This window comes from Macaca nemestrina, chromosome 12 (assembly GCF_043159975.1).
Source record: "Macaca nemestrina isolate mMacNem1 chromosome 12, mMacNem.hap1, whole genome shotgun sequence".
In the NCBI taxonomy this organism is placed as follows: domain Eukaryota; kingdom Metazoa; phylum Chordata; class Mammalia; order Primates; family Cercopithecidae; genus Macaca; species Macaca nemestrina.
Window position 1 is genome coordinate 75,074,080 of NC_092136.1, and position 17,676 is coordinate 75,091,755.

Here is a 17,676-nt window from a genome sequence, read left to right on the forward strand (position 1 = left end):
TTGTTTGAGTGTCTGTTCTCATTTCTTTTAGGTATGTACCTAGGAGTGAAATTGCTGGGTCATATTATAATTCTGTGATTACCTTTTTGAGGAACTGCTAAACTTTTTTTTTTTACAGTGGCTGACCAATACATTCTTAACAGCAGTATGTGAGGGTTCTCATTTCTCCACATCCTCACGAACACTTATCTTCTGTTTGTTATGCCATTTGTGTATCTTTATTTGGAGAATGTCTCTTGCAGTTCTTTGCCCATTTTAAAATTGAGTTGTCTTTTTGTTGTTGAATGTATGAGTTCTTTATATCATCTGGATATTAGACCTCTATCAGATACACAATTTGTAAATATTTTCTCCCATTCTGTTGGGTTGTTTTCTACTTACTTGATAGTGTCCTTTGATGTACAAAAGTTTTTAATTTTAATGAAGTATGATTTACTGATTTTTTTTGTACTAATGCTTTTTATATCATATGTAAGAATAGATTGGTAAATCCAAGGTTATATGGATTTACCCCTGTGTTTTCTTCTAATAGTTGTATAGTTTTTTTTTTTTAGCTTTATGGTGTTTTGTTGTTGTTGTTTTTGGAGATAGGGTCTCACTCTGTCACCCAGACTGGATTACAGGGGCGTGATCTCAGCTCACTTCAACCTCTGCCTCCTGAGTTCAAGTTATTCTCTTGCCTCCAACCTCCCGAGTAGCTAGGATTACAGGTGCGTGCCATCACGCCCCGGCTAATTTTTCTATTTTTAGTAGAGACGGGGTTTTACCATGTTAGTAGCTAGGCTGGCATCAAACTCCTGACCTCAAGTGATCTGCCCACCTCAGCCTCTCAAAGTGCTGGGATTACAGGCGTGAGCCACTGTGCCTGACCAGCTTATGGTATTACAGTTAAGTCTTTTTTTTTTTTTTTTTTTTTTTTGAGACGGAGTCTCGCTGTGTCACCCAGGCTGGAGTGCAGTGGCGCGATCTCGGCTCACTGCAAGCTCCGCCTCCCGGGTTTACGCCATTCTCCTGCCTCAGCCTCCGAGTAGCTGGGACTACAGGCGCCCGCCACCACGCCCGGCTAGTTTTTTGTATTTTTAGTAGAGACGGGGTTTCACCATGTTAGCCAGGATGGTCTCGATCTCCTGACTTCGTGATCCACCCGCCTCGGCCTCCCAAAGTACTGGGATTACAGGCTTGAGCCACCGCGCCCGGCCTTACAGTTAAGTCTTTGATTCATTTTGAGGTAATTTAAAAATATGGTATTAAGAATAGATCCAACTTCATTCTTTTACATGTGACTATCCAGTTTTTTTTAAGCACCGTTTGATGAAAAGACTTATTTCCCCATTGAGTAGTCTGTGAACCTTTGTTGAAAATCAGTTGATCATAGATGCATCGATTTATTTCTGGATTCTCAGTTCTATTTTGTTGATTTATATATCTGTCCTTATGCCAGTGCTATCCTGATTTGACTATTGTTGCTTGGTATTAAGTTGAAATTGGGATGTGCGAATCTTCTAACTTTGTTCTCTTCAATATAATTTTGGCTATTGACCCCTTGCAATTCCATATGAATTTGAGAATTGGCTTTTCCATTTCTGTAAACAAGGCTGCTGGAATTTTGATAGAGATGGCATTGAATGTCTAGATTGCTTTGGGTATTGTTGCTATGTTGATAATATTAAGTCTTTAGGCCGGGCGCGGTGGCTCAAGCCTGTAATCCCAGCACTTTGGGAGGCCGAGGCGGGTGGATCACGAGGTCAGGAGATCGAGACTATCCTGGCTAACATGGTGAAACCCCGTCTCTACTAAAAATACAAAAAACTAGCCGGGCGTGGTGGCGGGCGCCTGTAGTCTCAGCTACTTGGGAGGCTGAGGCGGGAGAATGGCGTGAACCCGGGAGGCGGAGCTTGCAGTGAGCCGAGATCACGCCACTGCACTCCAGCCTGGGAGACACAGCGAGACTCCGTCTCAAAAAAAAAAAAAAAAAAAAAAAAAAAAATATTAAGTCTTTAAATCCATGAACATGCGATGCCATTTTATTTATTTTGGTCTAGTTTGGAATACACTTTATTTATTTTTCTTGCCTAATTATTCTGGCTAGAACTTAGAGTACAAATGTTGAGTAGAAGCGGCGAGAGCAATCACCTTGTCTTTCTTGTTTTTGATATTGGGGGAAGACTTTGAGTCTTTCACCATTGAGTATGATGTTAGCTGTGGGTTTTTTGTAGATACCCTTTATCAGGTCTGGGAAATTCCTTTCTATTCCCAGTTTGTTGATTTTTTTTTTTTTTTTTAAATCATGGAAAGGTGCTGAATTTTGTCAAATGCATTTTCTGCATCAACTGAGATGACTATGTGTGTTGTGGTGTATTACACTGATCCTTCCTTCCTTTCTTTTCTTTCTCTTTTTGACAGAGTCTTGCTGTGTCACTTAGGCTGGAATGCAGTGGCACAATCATGGCTCACTGTACCCTCAAACTCCTGGGCTCAAGTGATCCTCCCACCTCAGCCTCCTGAGTAGCTGGGACTACAGGCATGCATCACCATGCCAAGCCAATTTCTTTGTTAAAAAAATTTTTTTTTGTAGAAATGGTGTCTCACTATGTTTCCCAGGCTGGTCTCTAACTCCTGGGCTCTAGTGATCCTCCTGCCTGTGCCTCCCAAAGTGCTGGTATTACAGGGGCCCAGCCTGATTGATTTTCATGTATCGAAACTCCCTTGCATACCCTGTATGAATTTCAGCTGTTCATGGTGTATAATCTTTAAAAAAATTTATTTGTGTTAAATTACAAATACACAAAATTTACTATCTTAACCATTCTAAGTGTACAGTTTAGTGGCATTAGGTACATACCTTTCACACTGTTGTGCAACTATTGCCACCATCCATGTATTTCATCTTGCAAAACTTTTCACCTTGCAAAACTGAAACTCTCCATTAAACAATAATTCCTCATTCTCCCCTCTCCCTCGTCCCTGCCGGTTACCCTTCAACTTTCTGTTTCTAAGATTTTGACTACTCTAGGTACCTCATGAATGAATGGATATTTTCCCTTTGATTGGCTTATTTCACTTAATATAATGTCCTCCAACTTCATCAATGTTTTCACATGTGTCAGAATTTCCTTCCTTTTTAATGGTGAGTAATATTTCATTGTGTAAATATATCATGTTTTGTTTACCCATCACCTGTCTGTGGACACTTGGGTTGCTTCCACCCCTTGGCTGTTGTAAATCATGCTGCCATGAATATGGATATACAAATGGCACTTCCCATTCTTGCTTTCACTTTTGGGGAGTATATACCCAGAAATAGTTGCCAGGTTGTGGGTTATAATTCTTTTAATATGCCACTAGATCACTTTCACTAGTATTTTGTTGAAGATTTTTATATCTGTATTCATAAAGGATATTGGTCTATAGTTTTCTTGTGACATTTTTGTCTGGTGTTGGTATCAGGATAGTATTGGTCTCATAGAATAACTTAAGAAGTGTTTCCTTGCTTTTATGGTTTTTGAAGACTTTGAGAAGGATTCGTGTTAAATAATTGGTATAATTCACCACTCAAATAATCTGGTTCTGGGCTTATTTTATTTTTTATTTTTTTGAGACAGGGTCTCGCTCTGTCTTCCAGGCTAGAGTGCAGTAGTGCAATCTTGGCTCACTGCAGGCTCCACCTCTCGGGTTCACACCATTCTCCTGCCTCAGCCTCCTGAGTAGCTGGGACTACAGGCGCCCGCCACCACACCCGGCTAATTTTTGTATTTTTAGTAGAGACGAGATTTCACCGTGTTAGCCAGGATGGTCTCGATCTCCTGACCTTGTGATCTGCCCACCTCAGCCTCCCAAAGTGCTGGGATTACAGACGTGAACCACCGTGCCTGGCTTTTTTTTTTTTTTTTGGTGGGAGTTTTGTGATTACAAATTCTGTCTACCTCTTTATCTGTTATAGGTCTGTTCAGATTTCCTGTTTCTTCTTGAGTCATTTTTGGTAGTTTGTATATCATTTTGTCTAGGTTATCTGATTTGCTGGAACACAATTAATTGTTCACTGTATTCTTTTATAAACCTTCTGATTTCTGTAAGGTTGGTAATAACATTCCCACTTCTTTCTTGATTTTAGTGATTTGAGTCTTCTTTCCTTTCCCTTTGGTTAGTTTACCTTAAGATTTGTCAACGTGCCAGGTGCAGTGGCTCATGCCTGTAATCCCAGTACTTTGGGAGGCCAAGGTAGGAGGATAGCTTGCGTCCAGAAGTTAAAGACCAGCTGTTAGTAAGGCAACATAGTAAGACCCCCTTCTCTATAAAAGATAAAAATTAGCTGGGTGTGGTGGTATATGCCTGTAGTCCCAGCTAATTGGGGGGCTGAGGTGGGAGGATCTCATGAACCCAGGAGTTCAAGGTCAGTCTGGGCAACATGGAGAAACGCCATCTCTACAAAAAAAAAATACAAAAATTAGCTGGGCATGGTGGTGCATGCCTGTAATTCTGGCTACTCTGGTGGCTGAGGCAGGAGGATGGCTTCAGCCCAGGAGGTTGAGGCTGCAGTGAACTGTGATTGCGCCACTACTCTCCAGTCTGGATAACAGAATCAGACCTTGTTTAAAAAAAAAAAAAAAAAAAAAGATTTGTCAGTGTTGATCTTTTTAAAAAATAAGCTTCTCTAGTTTGAATTAATACCAACTTAGTTTTAATACTGTAAAAAGCTTTGCTTCTGTATTCCCCTGCCTTTGTGTCATTGTTTTCACAGATTGCGTCTTTATAATGGTGTGTCCATCAAGATAGATTTATGATTGTTTCATGTATTTGCCTAGTTGATTGTTTTTTAAATGGTAGATCAACTAGACATTCTTAGGCTACATCCAGTTAATAATATGTCTTTTTAAATCTTTATAATGTATTGCTGGTTCAATTTGCTGATATTTCGCTAAGGATTTTGTGTTTCTGTTCATGAGGGATATTGGTGTATAATTTCCTGTGTGTGTGTGTATTGTCTCTGTCTAGTTTTGGCATCAGTAATGCTAGTTTTATAAGTTGGAAATTGTTCCCTTCTCCACTTTCTGAAGGAGTTTGTGTAAAGTGGATCCTCCCTCCCTCCCTCCCTCCCTCCCTCCCTCTCTCTCTCTCTCTCTCTCTCTCTCTCTCTCTTTCTTTCTTTCTTTCTTTCTTTCTTTCTTTCTTTCTTTCTTTCTTTCTTTCTCTCTCTCTCTCTCTCTCTCTCTCTCTCTGTCTCTCTTAAATGTTTGATGAAATTCATCAGTGAGACCGTTTAGACATGGATTTTTGTGTGTGGGGGAAGATTTTCAATTGCTTATTCACTAAAACAGTAGATATGGGGCTATTTAGATGTTTTATAGTGTGTCTGGGCACTTTGTGTTTCTTTTCAAGGAACTTGTCTAATTAATCTAAGTTCTCATAGTTATAAGCATAAAGTTGTTAATAATATTCTTCCAATATCCTTTTAATGTCTGTAATGACATAACTTTTAATGCTTCTACTAGCATTATAGCAAATATGTATATGGTGCTTATTACATACCTTTCATTTTACGGATATTAACTTTTAATTCCCATAGTTTGTGAGGCAGTCACTATTATCATCTCCATATTACAGATGAAGAAACCAAGGTTAAACTAAGAGCACTCTGGTACCTTGCTTAAGATTATAGAGCTGTTGTATTGAAGGCTTGAATTGGACTCCTAGTGGGTCTATAGTCTTTTTTTCTATATTACTGTGTACTCTCCCACCGCTCCCTGACCTTTTTTTTTTTTTTTTTTAAATGACTATTCCTTTTTATCTTTCTTTTTTTTTTTTTTTTAAAGGGTCTTCCTCTGTCACCCAGGCTGGAGTGCAGTGGTGTGACCAGCCAATTGGTTCACCTTGCCTGCTGCCTGGACAGAGCCGATTTATCAAGACAGGGGAATTGCAATAGGGAAAGAGTAATTTATGTAGAGCCAGCTGTGCAGGAGATTGGTGTTTTATCGTTACTCAAATCAGTCTCCTCCTCTGCCTTTCTTAAATGACAGAGATACCTATTCTGTTCTTCTTATGGAATTGTCCTTTGTTCTTTTTAGAAAGTATCCTTGCTCCTTTGTACCCCAGAGTGGAAATACTTGTTCCTGGTGTTCCTAATTAGAACTTGGAATGCCCTTTTCCCCATAAAAAAGTTACATATGATGGCTAGGCATAGTTGAAATATTATTGTTAATTCTCTTTTTGAGTCACATAATATGTTAAAACGACCTCTGGAGCTTCCTTGGGAGGTTCACCACAATTTGTAATGTGTAACATTGTTTCCGTGGGAAACTGTGAGAAGAAATGTATTTTATTTTTTTGACCTAACACCAAATTTATCACTTTTTAAAAACAAGAGATTTTCCCCAAAAGTGAAGAAATAAGAAACAAATCCAGTGTTCATGCATTCCCAAACTGCAGCTGTGATTCCAGGATACCTCCTTCTCTCAAACCGAGCTGGCTTCATGGGAATCCAGTGGTGGTACATGGGTTGAGGGTTCCTTTGTGCTGCATTTTTTACTGACTCTCTCCTGAGTTGTGGGGATAGATTCTGCAGGCTCTTGTGCTGGCCCAAAGGTGCCCAGCCTTGACTCCTCTTCTGTGTCTGTGATCCCAGGTGGGCAGGTCTCCTGGGTCCCTGTGTTCTCAGCAGCTTTCTCAGGCGCCTCTCCCTGCTGCTGTTGCCCCAAGTGATGTTCAGTCATCAGCCTTCATCTGGAGCTCTCTCATTGTGGGTGTGATCCTTGTCATCTTCTGTCGCTGTGGAGACATTACCAAAGTGGGTCGAGGATCCGTGTTCATCTCTCTCTGGGGATGACGGGTCAGCACAAGGGTGGCAGCGTTGGGTGACACCTCCAAATCTGCTCTACCCCCTCGGGGTCTGGGGGCTGTTGTCTTGCTCCATGGCTGGGGTGGCAACTGCTGGGTCTGCACTGTGATGGGAGGGAAGGCCGCAGGGCTCGGGGCTGGGCTGGGCGCGCTCCTTCTCTGCTCTTGTCAGATCCCCCCACCAAAACTTATTTTACATTCCCTTGCCCTGAAAGATTAGACTTGTGTTACATGGCAGGTATACTTTACTTTTTGGAATCTCTACAATTTTAGATTCACTCAGTTGTTAATATGTCATATTTTTAAAAAGACAAACATGATTAATTTGTGCATATATTTTATTTTGTTTGGTTTTGATTAATTTGTTGATTGATGTCTTTCAGGGTTATTCAAATACTCAGAAGACTATTCTTCTGCAGGTGGATCAGAACTGTGTTCGCAATTCTTACGATGTCTTCTCTTTGCTACGGTAAGAAACTTCTTAGATTGCCCTGAATTCTAAAGAATCTTTCTCATTTTGAGTTTGTGACATTTCAATGTGAGAAAATTAACGGGAGCTTTAGAGGCTATTATTCAAGTTTACCTTTTTTTAGTGCAAGTGTCATAAATTTTGTAGCTAGAGTGATTTAAATTTATCTAGTTTACAAAGTCTTTGGAAAGCTATTTCCTTTCTCTGGCCAGTGGGAGAGAATATTTGGAAGCCAGTGATCTTAAAACAGACATAAGCGATTTCCTGGTCTTCTGTACCCTACAGAACAACAATCAAAGTTGCAGATGTTAGACTTATCAAAGTCCTAACAACTGCAGCATCACTCGGAAAGCCCTTTAGCAGCCCCAAACGTGGCTTTGAGTTTTGACCTGTTCTTTGTCTTAAAAGAATTGTGTTTGGCAAGCCAAAAAAGCTTTGCATGTACCTAATACTCAGAGGCTTAAAGGCCTCAGCTCTATATTTTCATAATGTCTGGGCTTAATTTTGAAAGATTTTAAAATTTAGCTTTAATTTTAAATGTGATAGATCATCAAGGATATTTTTCTGGGGAGCAAGCCACCAAAATAAATGCAATTCCAAATAAAGTTAACAGTGACACTCAACCTGTGTTCACCCTACTCAGACAGATTGTTCATTGAAATTTGATTTTGACAGGATTTTCTAATGTTTACATGACACGTAATACATTTCAGAACATTAGACATCCTCTATATATGTACTTGAGGAAGAATCCAGAAGGATGCTCAGAGAAATGGTTATTTTAGAAGCATTACAAAATTGGCCTTTCCTTTGTGAAACTTGAATCTTATTACACATGATAATATAGAGTTTGGTCACATGGACTGTATCCATTAATCTTAAGAAACATGGTTTTGACTAAAGTAACCATATACATTTTCTGAGTTTTGGTTTTTGCTTGAGAGATGCCTACGCCTTGACTGCTTAGGATATGTAGCAGAACACACAGGGTTTAGAAATTAGAGGGTGGAGATAGTGGGAGGTGTCAAAACATAAACGTATTTTAATGCCTCTTCAGTTTGAGACACACGAAGTTTTAAGTATTGAAAAGAAGAAAGTCTAGAAATTGTTTGAAATGTGAGTATGCCACTAATATTTCTTGGTATCAGTTTTCCTTAGTAAAATGAGGTGTAGGTACAATTATTTAAAGATATGTTCTAAATGTGAGATTGTGTGACCTTGTTGGAGAAAACAGTAGAATTAAAAGAAAAATACTAAGTCAGGAAGAAGAGGATTTAGGATAGTGTAGTATCATAGATGCTGAAAGAGAATAGTTTCCAGGAGTAGCGAACACTGTGATAATGTAGGAGAGCAGGAACTGAAGAAAGACTGTTGGATCTTGTGAAGCAGTGTGGTATCATGGAGGATGTTTTGATTAATCCTACCCTGCCGTTATCTTTGATTTATCCTAATTCATTTAACCTCTGATGCTTCTAAAAAGTGGAAGCAGTGATGTTACAAATTTGTGTAATTTACAAGCATTTTCACATTTTTTATCTTATTCTCTTAGAAGTCTTTCACACATCAGGGATGATAGATAGCCCTTGTCTTGATTGTAGAAGCTGAGGCCAAGAGGCATTAAATGTTTTATCTATCTGAGGGCACACAGCAAGTAAGAGCCAGACTGGAGGATGCTTTGAAGGGTTTCTGACAAGCATGTTTTTTAAGATCCTTTTAATAGTCTCACCTTCCTAAACTGGTGGTTACAAGGTACACATGGCATAATGACTGCGGACATTCTTTGGAAAACGCAATGCCCTACATAAATACAACGTCATCAGGCTAATTTAGTGGTTTCTCAGTTATTGAACATTGATCTTGCAATGATTTGGCTCTTGGGGAATTTATATCTAGGGTATTTTTCAGACTCTTCAGATGTGTCAGTAATTTGAACTGCCTTATTAACAGTGGTCTCCTCATGCCTATTGTACAATTCATGCCTAGCTAATAACACAGATATACTTTTCCTAAACCAGATCAAGTGTCTATTATCAACCAAATTTACTGAACCCAGTGCCTGTAATCCCAGCACTTTGAGAGGCCAAGGCGGGTGTATTTCCTGAGGTCAGGAGTTTGAGACCAGCCTGGTCGACATGGTGAAACCTCATGTCTACTAAAAATACAAAAATCAACCAGGCATGGTGACACATGCCTGTAGTCCCAGCTGCTCAGGAGGCTGAGGCAGGAGATTAGCCTGAACCCGGGAGGCGGAGGTTGCAGTGAGCCAAGATTGTGCCACTGCACTCCAGCCTGGGTGACAGAGTAAGACTCCATCGCAGAGGGGAGAAAAAAAAAAAAAAAAAAAAAAGCTCCTTCAGATGGATGGGTTATACTGTTTTATAGGAAAACAATGACCTGAGACCTTAATCAGATACTTTGACCTATGGTTAAGAATTTAGGCTAATTTCAGTGTTGCCAAAGATTAGCATTTCTTTCCAAATTTACATTTAATGTGGGATAGTAATTAAACTATTCCTTCTTAACTCTTGGAAATCTCTGGATTAAGGGTTTGTTTTCAGGTAAAAGTAGATATTTAATTAGGAGCCAGTTTACTCATTGTTATATTTGATATTTTAGGGTGTTCACCACAAGGTGTCAATGTTATTCCTTAACTGGCATTTGAAATTTTATTTATTTTAAATTTTGGGGTGAGAAAAGTGGGGGACTAAAATGGAGTATAAAGCAACGTTGTAAATGATAAATAAGCATTCATTTTTTGAGTTAACTAAAAAAATCTTACTATGATTCCTTCTAGGTTAAAGAATACAGGCTTAGTAGATAGCTTTCTAATAGGCTTACTAGGTAGCTTTCTCCTTTTGTTTCTGTTTTTTTTTAAAATCCTATTGATAGGGAATTACTGAAAGATTATAAAGAGAGGAGGAGTAAATGACATAGTCAGGCTTGCAATTTAGAATTCTAACCATGGTGTCAGTGTGGAATAGACCTGAGGGATGAGCCTGGAAGCAATGGTTCCTGTCTAATCTTACCTGTTCTCTGACTGAGAGATTATTTTTACTGTTAAAAAAACTCGTTTTTTGGTTGTTTTTTCTTTTATACTTTTTCAAAGAGATAACTCTGTTATAGAAAGAAAAGTAGTAATTCTGGGGTTTTTTTCTAGTATAGTTTTTATTGTTTTTTTCCCCTTCTCCTTTAGAAATATCCTGCTTTTGCCAGTTTAATAAGTGGAAGTATGGTGGAAAAATAAAGGGCTTTGGTCCTTCACCTAAATTCCAGTCCTAAAACTGCCATGTGTAGATAGACTGGATGCAAGACTTTGCGTCAACTTTTTGTATACCTTAGTCTGCTTTTGTAAAATGGGGCTACTATTTGTCTCTTCTATTAGGAATATTGTTAGAATTAAATAAGGTAAAATATTTGAAAGATCTTAGGACAGTTACTGGCATATAGTAGACGTTCAATAAATGTTAGTTTTCTTCTTCCTCTTTACTTACCCTGTCTTGGAATTGGCTTTCTCCTTTAAGCCAGTATTCCTTTTCCTTGTTACCACTAGCTTTTCCACCTTTCAGCGTAATTTCCCTTTCTCTCCCTACCATTCTGGTGTTTTCCATATCTGCTTTTATAACTGCATGATGGATTCTTTTTGCTCACTGCCCAGAAAAGTCAATGCATTGAGAACAGGTTTTACAGCAAAGAAAGAGTTTGATTATCACAGGACCAGCCAAGTGGAAGGATGGGAGATAATTCTCAGATCTGCTTCCTCAGAATTCACAGGCTACAGTGTTTCAAGGATAGTTTGGTAGGCAGGGGTCTAGGAAATGGGGAATCCTGATTAGTTGGGTTGGGGCTAAAATCATAGGGGGTCTAAGCTGTCTTCTTGTGCCACGTTAGTTCCTGTGTGGGGGTCATAAGACCAATTGAGCCAGTTTCTTGATATGGGCTACCTATTTGACACCAGCTGGTCCATCAGAATTCAGAGTCTGAAAAATACCTCAAGCACCAGTCTTAGGTTTTATGATAGTGATGTTATCTATGGGAGCAATTGGGAAGGCTACAAACCTTGTGACCTCTGGGTACATGACTTCTGAACCATAATTTTACAAAGGTGGTTTCAGTCCCTGAGTCATAAGGAGGAGGTTACTTTCGGGAAGGGACTGTTTTCATCTTTATTTTAAAGTTAAACTATAAATTAATTCCTCCCATAGTTAGCTTGGCCTATGCCCAGGAATGTACAAAGACAGTTTGTGAGGCTAGAAGCAAGATGGAGTCAGCTACTCCATGTTCATTGATTTCTGTCACTCGTAATTTTTGCAAAGGTGGTTTTACTTTCAAAGTTGCTTTTATTAATTCTAAACAGTCATAATAAAATATATTTAACATGTGTATGTCTTTTCTCCTTAATGACATTGAAATCTTCTTGAAGGAAGGGATTATTTCTTTTGGCTGTATTTCTCCTCTCCATCTACCTTACCAACACTTCTTGGTTAATTGTTGGAGTTCCTTTGGCTTGTGAGCTTACTAGGGCTCTTCTGTATTACTCTTTTTCCCTAGGTACTCTCTTGTGTTACTAAAGCTACAACTAACACATCTACATGTTAATACCTCTTCATTCTGTATCTCTAGCTCTACCTCTCTTTTGGATTTCCAGTCAGCATTTTCCAGCAACCAAGGATATTTGTACTTTTTTGTCCTTAAGGAACCTCAACCTCGAAGTTGTCTGGAGCCACACTCATCAGTTTAATACTCCTCTTCCTTTTCTTTTCCCTGGTTTGTCTCGTGGTATTATCATTATCCTAGTCTCCCAAGCTAGTAATCTTAGTCATTTTTGGTTTCGCTAATTTTTCTTCCCTTAGTGGTAGATATTGTTGATGATAAACCATATTGATTCTTTGGTGAGATGTCTCATCTGTCGATCCTTCTTTGTTTTTAATCTGTATTTTACTAGACTGTTTCCTGATCTCCTAGATGAAGAAATTAAGGCACAAAGTAGTTAAGTAACTTCACCAAGGTCACACAAACTAGTGTTAGAACCTGTATTCAAACCCAGGCAGTCTAGCTCCAGAGGCTATCATGTAAACCAGCATATCTTAAATCCTTACAGTCTTTTACACTGCTGCTAGAGTGATCTTTTAGAAGATACATGGGCCCGGCATGGTGGTTCCATGCCTGTAATCCCAGCACTTTGGGAGGCCAAGACAGACGGATCACGAGGTCAGGAGATCGAGACCATCCTGGCTAACACAGTGAAACCCCGTCTCTACTAAAAATACGAAAAAAAAAAAATAGCTGAGCGTGGTGGCGGGCACCTGTAGTCCCAGCTCCTTGGGAGGCTGAGGCAGGAGAATGGCGTGAACTCAGGAGGTGGAGCCTTCAGTGAGCCGAGATCGCGCCATTGCACTCCAGCCTGGGCGACAGAGCCAGACTTGGTCTCAAAAATAAATAAATAAATAAATAAATAAATAAATAAATAAATAAAGATACATGAATTTTCTTACTCGCTGGGCTTAGAAAGCTTTGATAGATTATATACAGGATAAGGTTCACACTTCTTAATGTGGTATTCAAGGGACATTTTGCAATACATGCCCTTAGGGACCATGGTCTTTATTTCAAAGTCCTCCCACTCCCTACTTGTATAATCAATAACTATCATTTATGGAGTGCTTACTGTGTTATAATTAGTTCTTCATTGTCTGATTTTCCCTCCACTCCTATCCACACCCCCAAACTGAGATTGCCTTTAGGCAAGAATCCTTGTTTTATTAGTCTTTGTATTAGCCCTATGGCAGTGTGTATCATATATATGTTAAGCAGATAATAAATGCCATTTCTGTTGATCAAACTGAACTATTGTTCGGGTTACTAGAGGACTAAAGTTTTGTTTTTTCTAATGGTTTCCATCTGGTAAAATGAGAGTTGCAAAACATTTCTAGGCTAATATTTAAAAGGTGTTGAAAATGCAATCAGGTCTGTGAGCCTTCAGCTGCTTCTTTCTTTCAGCCCCTGCTCTCCACACAATATCTGGTGAGATTTTCAGGATTTCGTGACTTTTAATCCAACTCTTTCAATGAGTGTTTTGGGAAGACCTTTTTGTGGCTCTCTGGAAGCAAATTCTGCTTCTCCCACTTTGCTAGAAAGTACTTTCAACTATAAAATTCCAATTTTAACAGGAAAATGCTCACAACCAATAAATTATCAATAGCATAGTGTTTAGAGATGGGATGAGAAGTATAAGGTATAGGCATGGGCAAGGACTTCATGTCTAAAACACCAAAAGCAACGGCAACAAAAGCCAAAATTGACAAATGGGATCTAATTAAATTAAAGAGCTTCTGCACAGCAAAAGAAACTACCATCAGAGTGAACAGGCAACCTACAGAATGGGAGAAAATTTTTGCAATCTACTCATCAGACAAAGGGCTAATATCCAGAACCTACAAAGAACTTAAACAGATTTACAAGAAAAAAACAAACAACCCCATCAAAAAGTGGGCAAAGGATATGAACAGACAGTTCTCAAAAGAAGACATTCATACAGCCAACAGACACATGAAAAAATGCTCATCATCACTGGCCATCAGAGAAATGCAAATCAAAACCACAATGAGATACCATCTCACACCAGTTAGAATGGCAATCATTAAAAAGTCAGGAAACAACAGGTGCTGGAGAGGCTGTGGAGAAATAGGAACACTTTACACTGTTGGTGGGATTGTAAACTAGTTCAACCATTATGGAAAACAGTATGGTGATTCCTCAAGGATCTAGAACTAGATGTACCATATGACCCAGCCATCCCATTACTGGGTATATACCCAAAGGATTATAAATCATGCTGCTATAAAGACACATGCACACGTATGTTTATTGCGGCACTATTCACAATAGCAAAGACTTGGAATCAACCCAAATGTCCATCAGTGACAGACTGGATTAAGAAAATGTGGCACATATACACCATGGAATACTATGCAGCCATAAAAAAGGATGAGTTTGTGTCCTTTGTAGGGACATGGATGCAGCTGGAAACCATCATTCTCAGCAAACTATCCCAAGAACAGAAAACCAAACACCGCATGTTCTCACTCATAGGTGGGAACTGAACAATGAGATCACTTGGACTCGGGAAGGGGAACATCACACCCCAGGGCCTATCATGGGGAGAGGGGAGGGGGGAGGGATTGCATTGGGAGTTACAACTGATGTAAATGACGAGTTGATGGGTGCTGACAAGTTGATGGGTGCAGCACAGCAACATGGCACAGTATACATATGTAACAAACCTGCGCGTTATGTACATGTACCCTAGAACTTAAAGTATAATAATAATAATAAAAGAAAAATAAATAAATAAATAAATAGTATGCAAAAAAAAAAAAAGAATTATAAGGTATAACTTTGTTTATTATCTTTAAATTATGGATGTGATAACCAACTGTTAGGCTCCGGGAAGAGTTTTTTTTTTTTCCCTCCCTGCCTAATGGACTCTAAGTGGTAATTGCAGTTAGACAGAATACAGCTAAGAACCCAGCTGTAAGCAGACTTTACAGAGTTTATGTACTAAAACTCGTGTACTTTCTTTTCATAGTAGAGACTAGGCTCTTACCCGGTTTCTGTATGCTTATTTTAAGTAAGTTAGGGGAGGAATTAAGAGGATTACCGTTAAAATAGACACACTGACAGCAAGAAGCGAAAGCTGATAGTTTGCTCTGTTTGTGGTATACTCTTTGATTCTGGAATATAGCTGAGTGATAAATCATATTAGCTACTGTCCTACCTTTGTAGTCACTGTGTTTGGATTCTTAAACAGCCCTGTCTCACTACTTCATGTAAAAAGAGAGAGGGGGAGAAACAGTTCAATTGTAAGGAGGGGCCGACTAAAGAAAAAAACATAGCTAGCCAACTCCTGTGTGTGTGCTTGGCCCAAGCACATCTCTATATTGCATTTTATAACTCAGGTTACTCACGAGAATTATGAGTGCACTGTCTTAGTTTTTAATAATGCCGTCTCCATTTAACAAATGAGGAAGCAGGCTTTGAATGATGAGAAGATTTGCCTGGGCCACAGGCTGGTTAAGTGTGGAAGCAGGTCTGAAGAAAGGTCTGCCAGGCTCCAGTGCACTTGCTGTTTTCCACTATGCCATATTGGTGTTAAATCATCAGTAAAATAGAAAACTGTAATTATGAGAGCCTTCATAAGAAAGCAGGCACATAGAAGATTTAGGAAGGTGTTCAATCAAAATTAAAAATAAAATGATTTTGGTGTTCTTTTTTTTTTTTTTTTGGAGACGAAGTCTCGCTCTGTTGCCCAGCCTGGAGTGCAATGGCGCGATTTCGGCTCGCTGCAACCTCTGCCTCTCCAGTTCAAATGATTCTCCTGCCTCAGCCTCCCGAGTAGCTGGGACTACAGGCATGTGCCACCATGCCTGGCTACTTTTTTGTATTTTTAGTAGAGATGGGGTTTCACCATGTCAGCCAGGATGGTCTCGATCTCCTGACCTCGTGATCTGCCTGCATTGGCCTCCCAAAGTGCTGGGATTACAGGTGTGAGCCACCGCGCCCGGCTAATTTTGGTATTTAATGTAAGTTTTGGTGGAGCAAACTTTATGTGTAGCAGCACATTTTATTCATCTTTATTCATCTGTCTCTACATATAATACAAATATATGTATGTATATATACATACATATAAAGACACACATATACACACACAGTTTTACAAAAGTAGGATTTAAGCAAAATATGGGAGTAATTATAGGATGAAGTCTTCTCCTTCCCCTTTCCTTATACTTTTTGGCTTATCTTCTTCTTTAAGCCCTTCTCCCCCATTGTGCTGCCAGAAAACCACCCAAACACAGAACACATGTCCACATGACCCCTAGTCACCCTTCACCCATGTTAACAATCTGATGTGTATCCATCTGTGTTTTTTCCCATACTCTCTCTATGTATGTCATAGATATGATTTATAGATACATGTATATATGTTTTCTGTATATTTATGGTTTGTGTATATGGTTTGAATTAATTTATAAAATTAAAATTGTTTTATAAAATTGGAGTTGATACACATACTTGGGTTTCTTGTTCAATATTCTATGCATACATTCCTCTAATTCATTTTTTTAATGGCTTAATAATAGTCCATGGTGAGGCTATATCATATTTATTCAGCCACCACTGTACTGATAGGCATTTCGTATAATATTTACTCTGGCTCCGGTTTTTAATGCTTGTTTGTTTTGACAGTATGCACATTACTGAAGAAAATATTTATATACATCTATAACCTTGTTTTTATGATGATTTTGTTTCCATGGATTACATTCCCAGCAGTGGGATTTCTGAGTCAAAGTATTGTTTCAATTGTCAGAGATAATCAGGTTGTTTTCCCAAAGGGCACAAAATAAATGGCATTACTCCTTACTCCGATTCCGTGCTGGAAATGGCCATCATAAATTTTTATGATTTTTACTAATTTGATGAGTGTAAATGACACCTCAGTATTACTTCAATTTTTGTCAGCCCGGTGCAAGTACTTCATTTGAGCTACAGGTGAAATTTAACATGTTTTCTTAAGCTTATTAGCTATTTATGGTATTATTCTGTGAATTTGCCTATTCATTTACTTTATCTAATTTTTAAAAATTGAATTGCTTGCATTTTTCTCGTAAGTTTCTAAGAGTACTTGGTATTTTTTCCCAAATCAGATAATTACATCTTGACTTATGATACCTTATACAAAAAGTTCATATTTGTTGTATTGTGTAATTCTGTTTTTTGTTTTATATTTTCTGGGCACTCTTGAGTTGAAGATGACTCTCCTATACCTTGCTTCTATAGATACTTTCTGCTAACTTTCAGATCTATATTATTTTACTTTTTAAATTAAATATTTAGTACAAATTGCAATTTATTCTTTTTTTTCTTTTAATCCAACCATCTGCACACTGATATCTAGTATAGATAGTCCATATCTTGTAAGGTAGAAATGATTTCTTCACAGATGAGTTCAGTGTGCCAGCAGCTTTCTTTTCTCACTGAATTTAAATAATGCTTTTGTAATATATTAAAAGTGCATATATATTGGGATCTATTTCTGGATTCACTCTTTTTTTGTTTATCTTATCTTTTTGTGTGTTTTGTAACTTTCAGATTGATTTAACTACAGGGGATTTTTTTGGTGTGGTCTAATATCAAGTAAGGCACGTCCTCTTGCTACTCTTCTTTTTGATACTATTTTTGGCTATTCTCAGAACTTTATTCTTTTATGTGAACTTTAACTTATTTTATCCAACTTTAAAAGACCGGTCTTATTGGAATTTTAATCAAAATTTTTATATCAGTTGAAGTTTTACAATTATTTCGGGAAAGGTGTC

General features: G+C 38.5%; 1 protein-coding gene across 5 annotated transcripts in view; it reads left to right on the forward strand.

Moving 5' to 3' along the window:
- The window catches only part of LOC105468772 (UV radiation resistance associated), a 325,660-nt gene that overhangs the window by 88,149 nt on the left and 219,835 nt on the right, over nt 1–17,676 (forward strand). For all 5 annotated transcript variants that reach the window (XM_071075322.1, XM_071075321.1, XM_011719113.2 and 2 more), the window contains one exon: nt 7,215–7,300. In XM_071075322.1, coding sequence (XP_070931423.1) covers nt 7,215–7,300 — 86 coding nt within the window. The remainder of the gene's footprint in view (nt 1–7,214; nt 7,301–17,676) is intronic.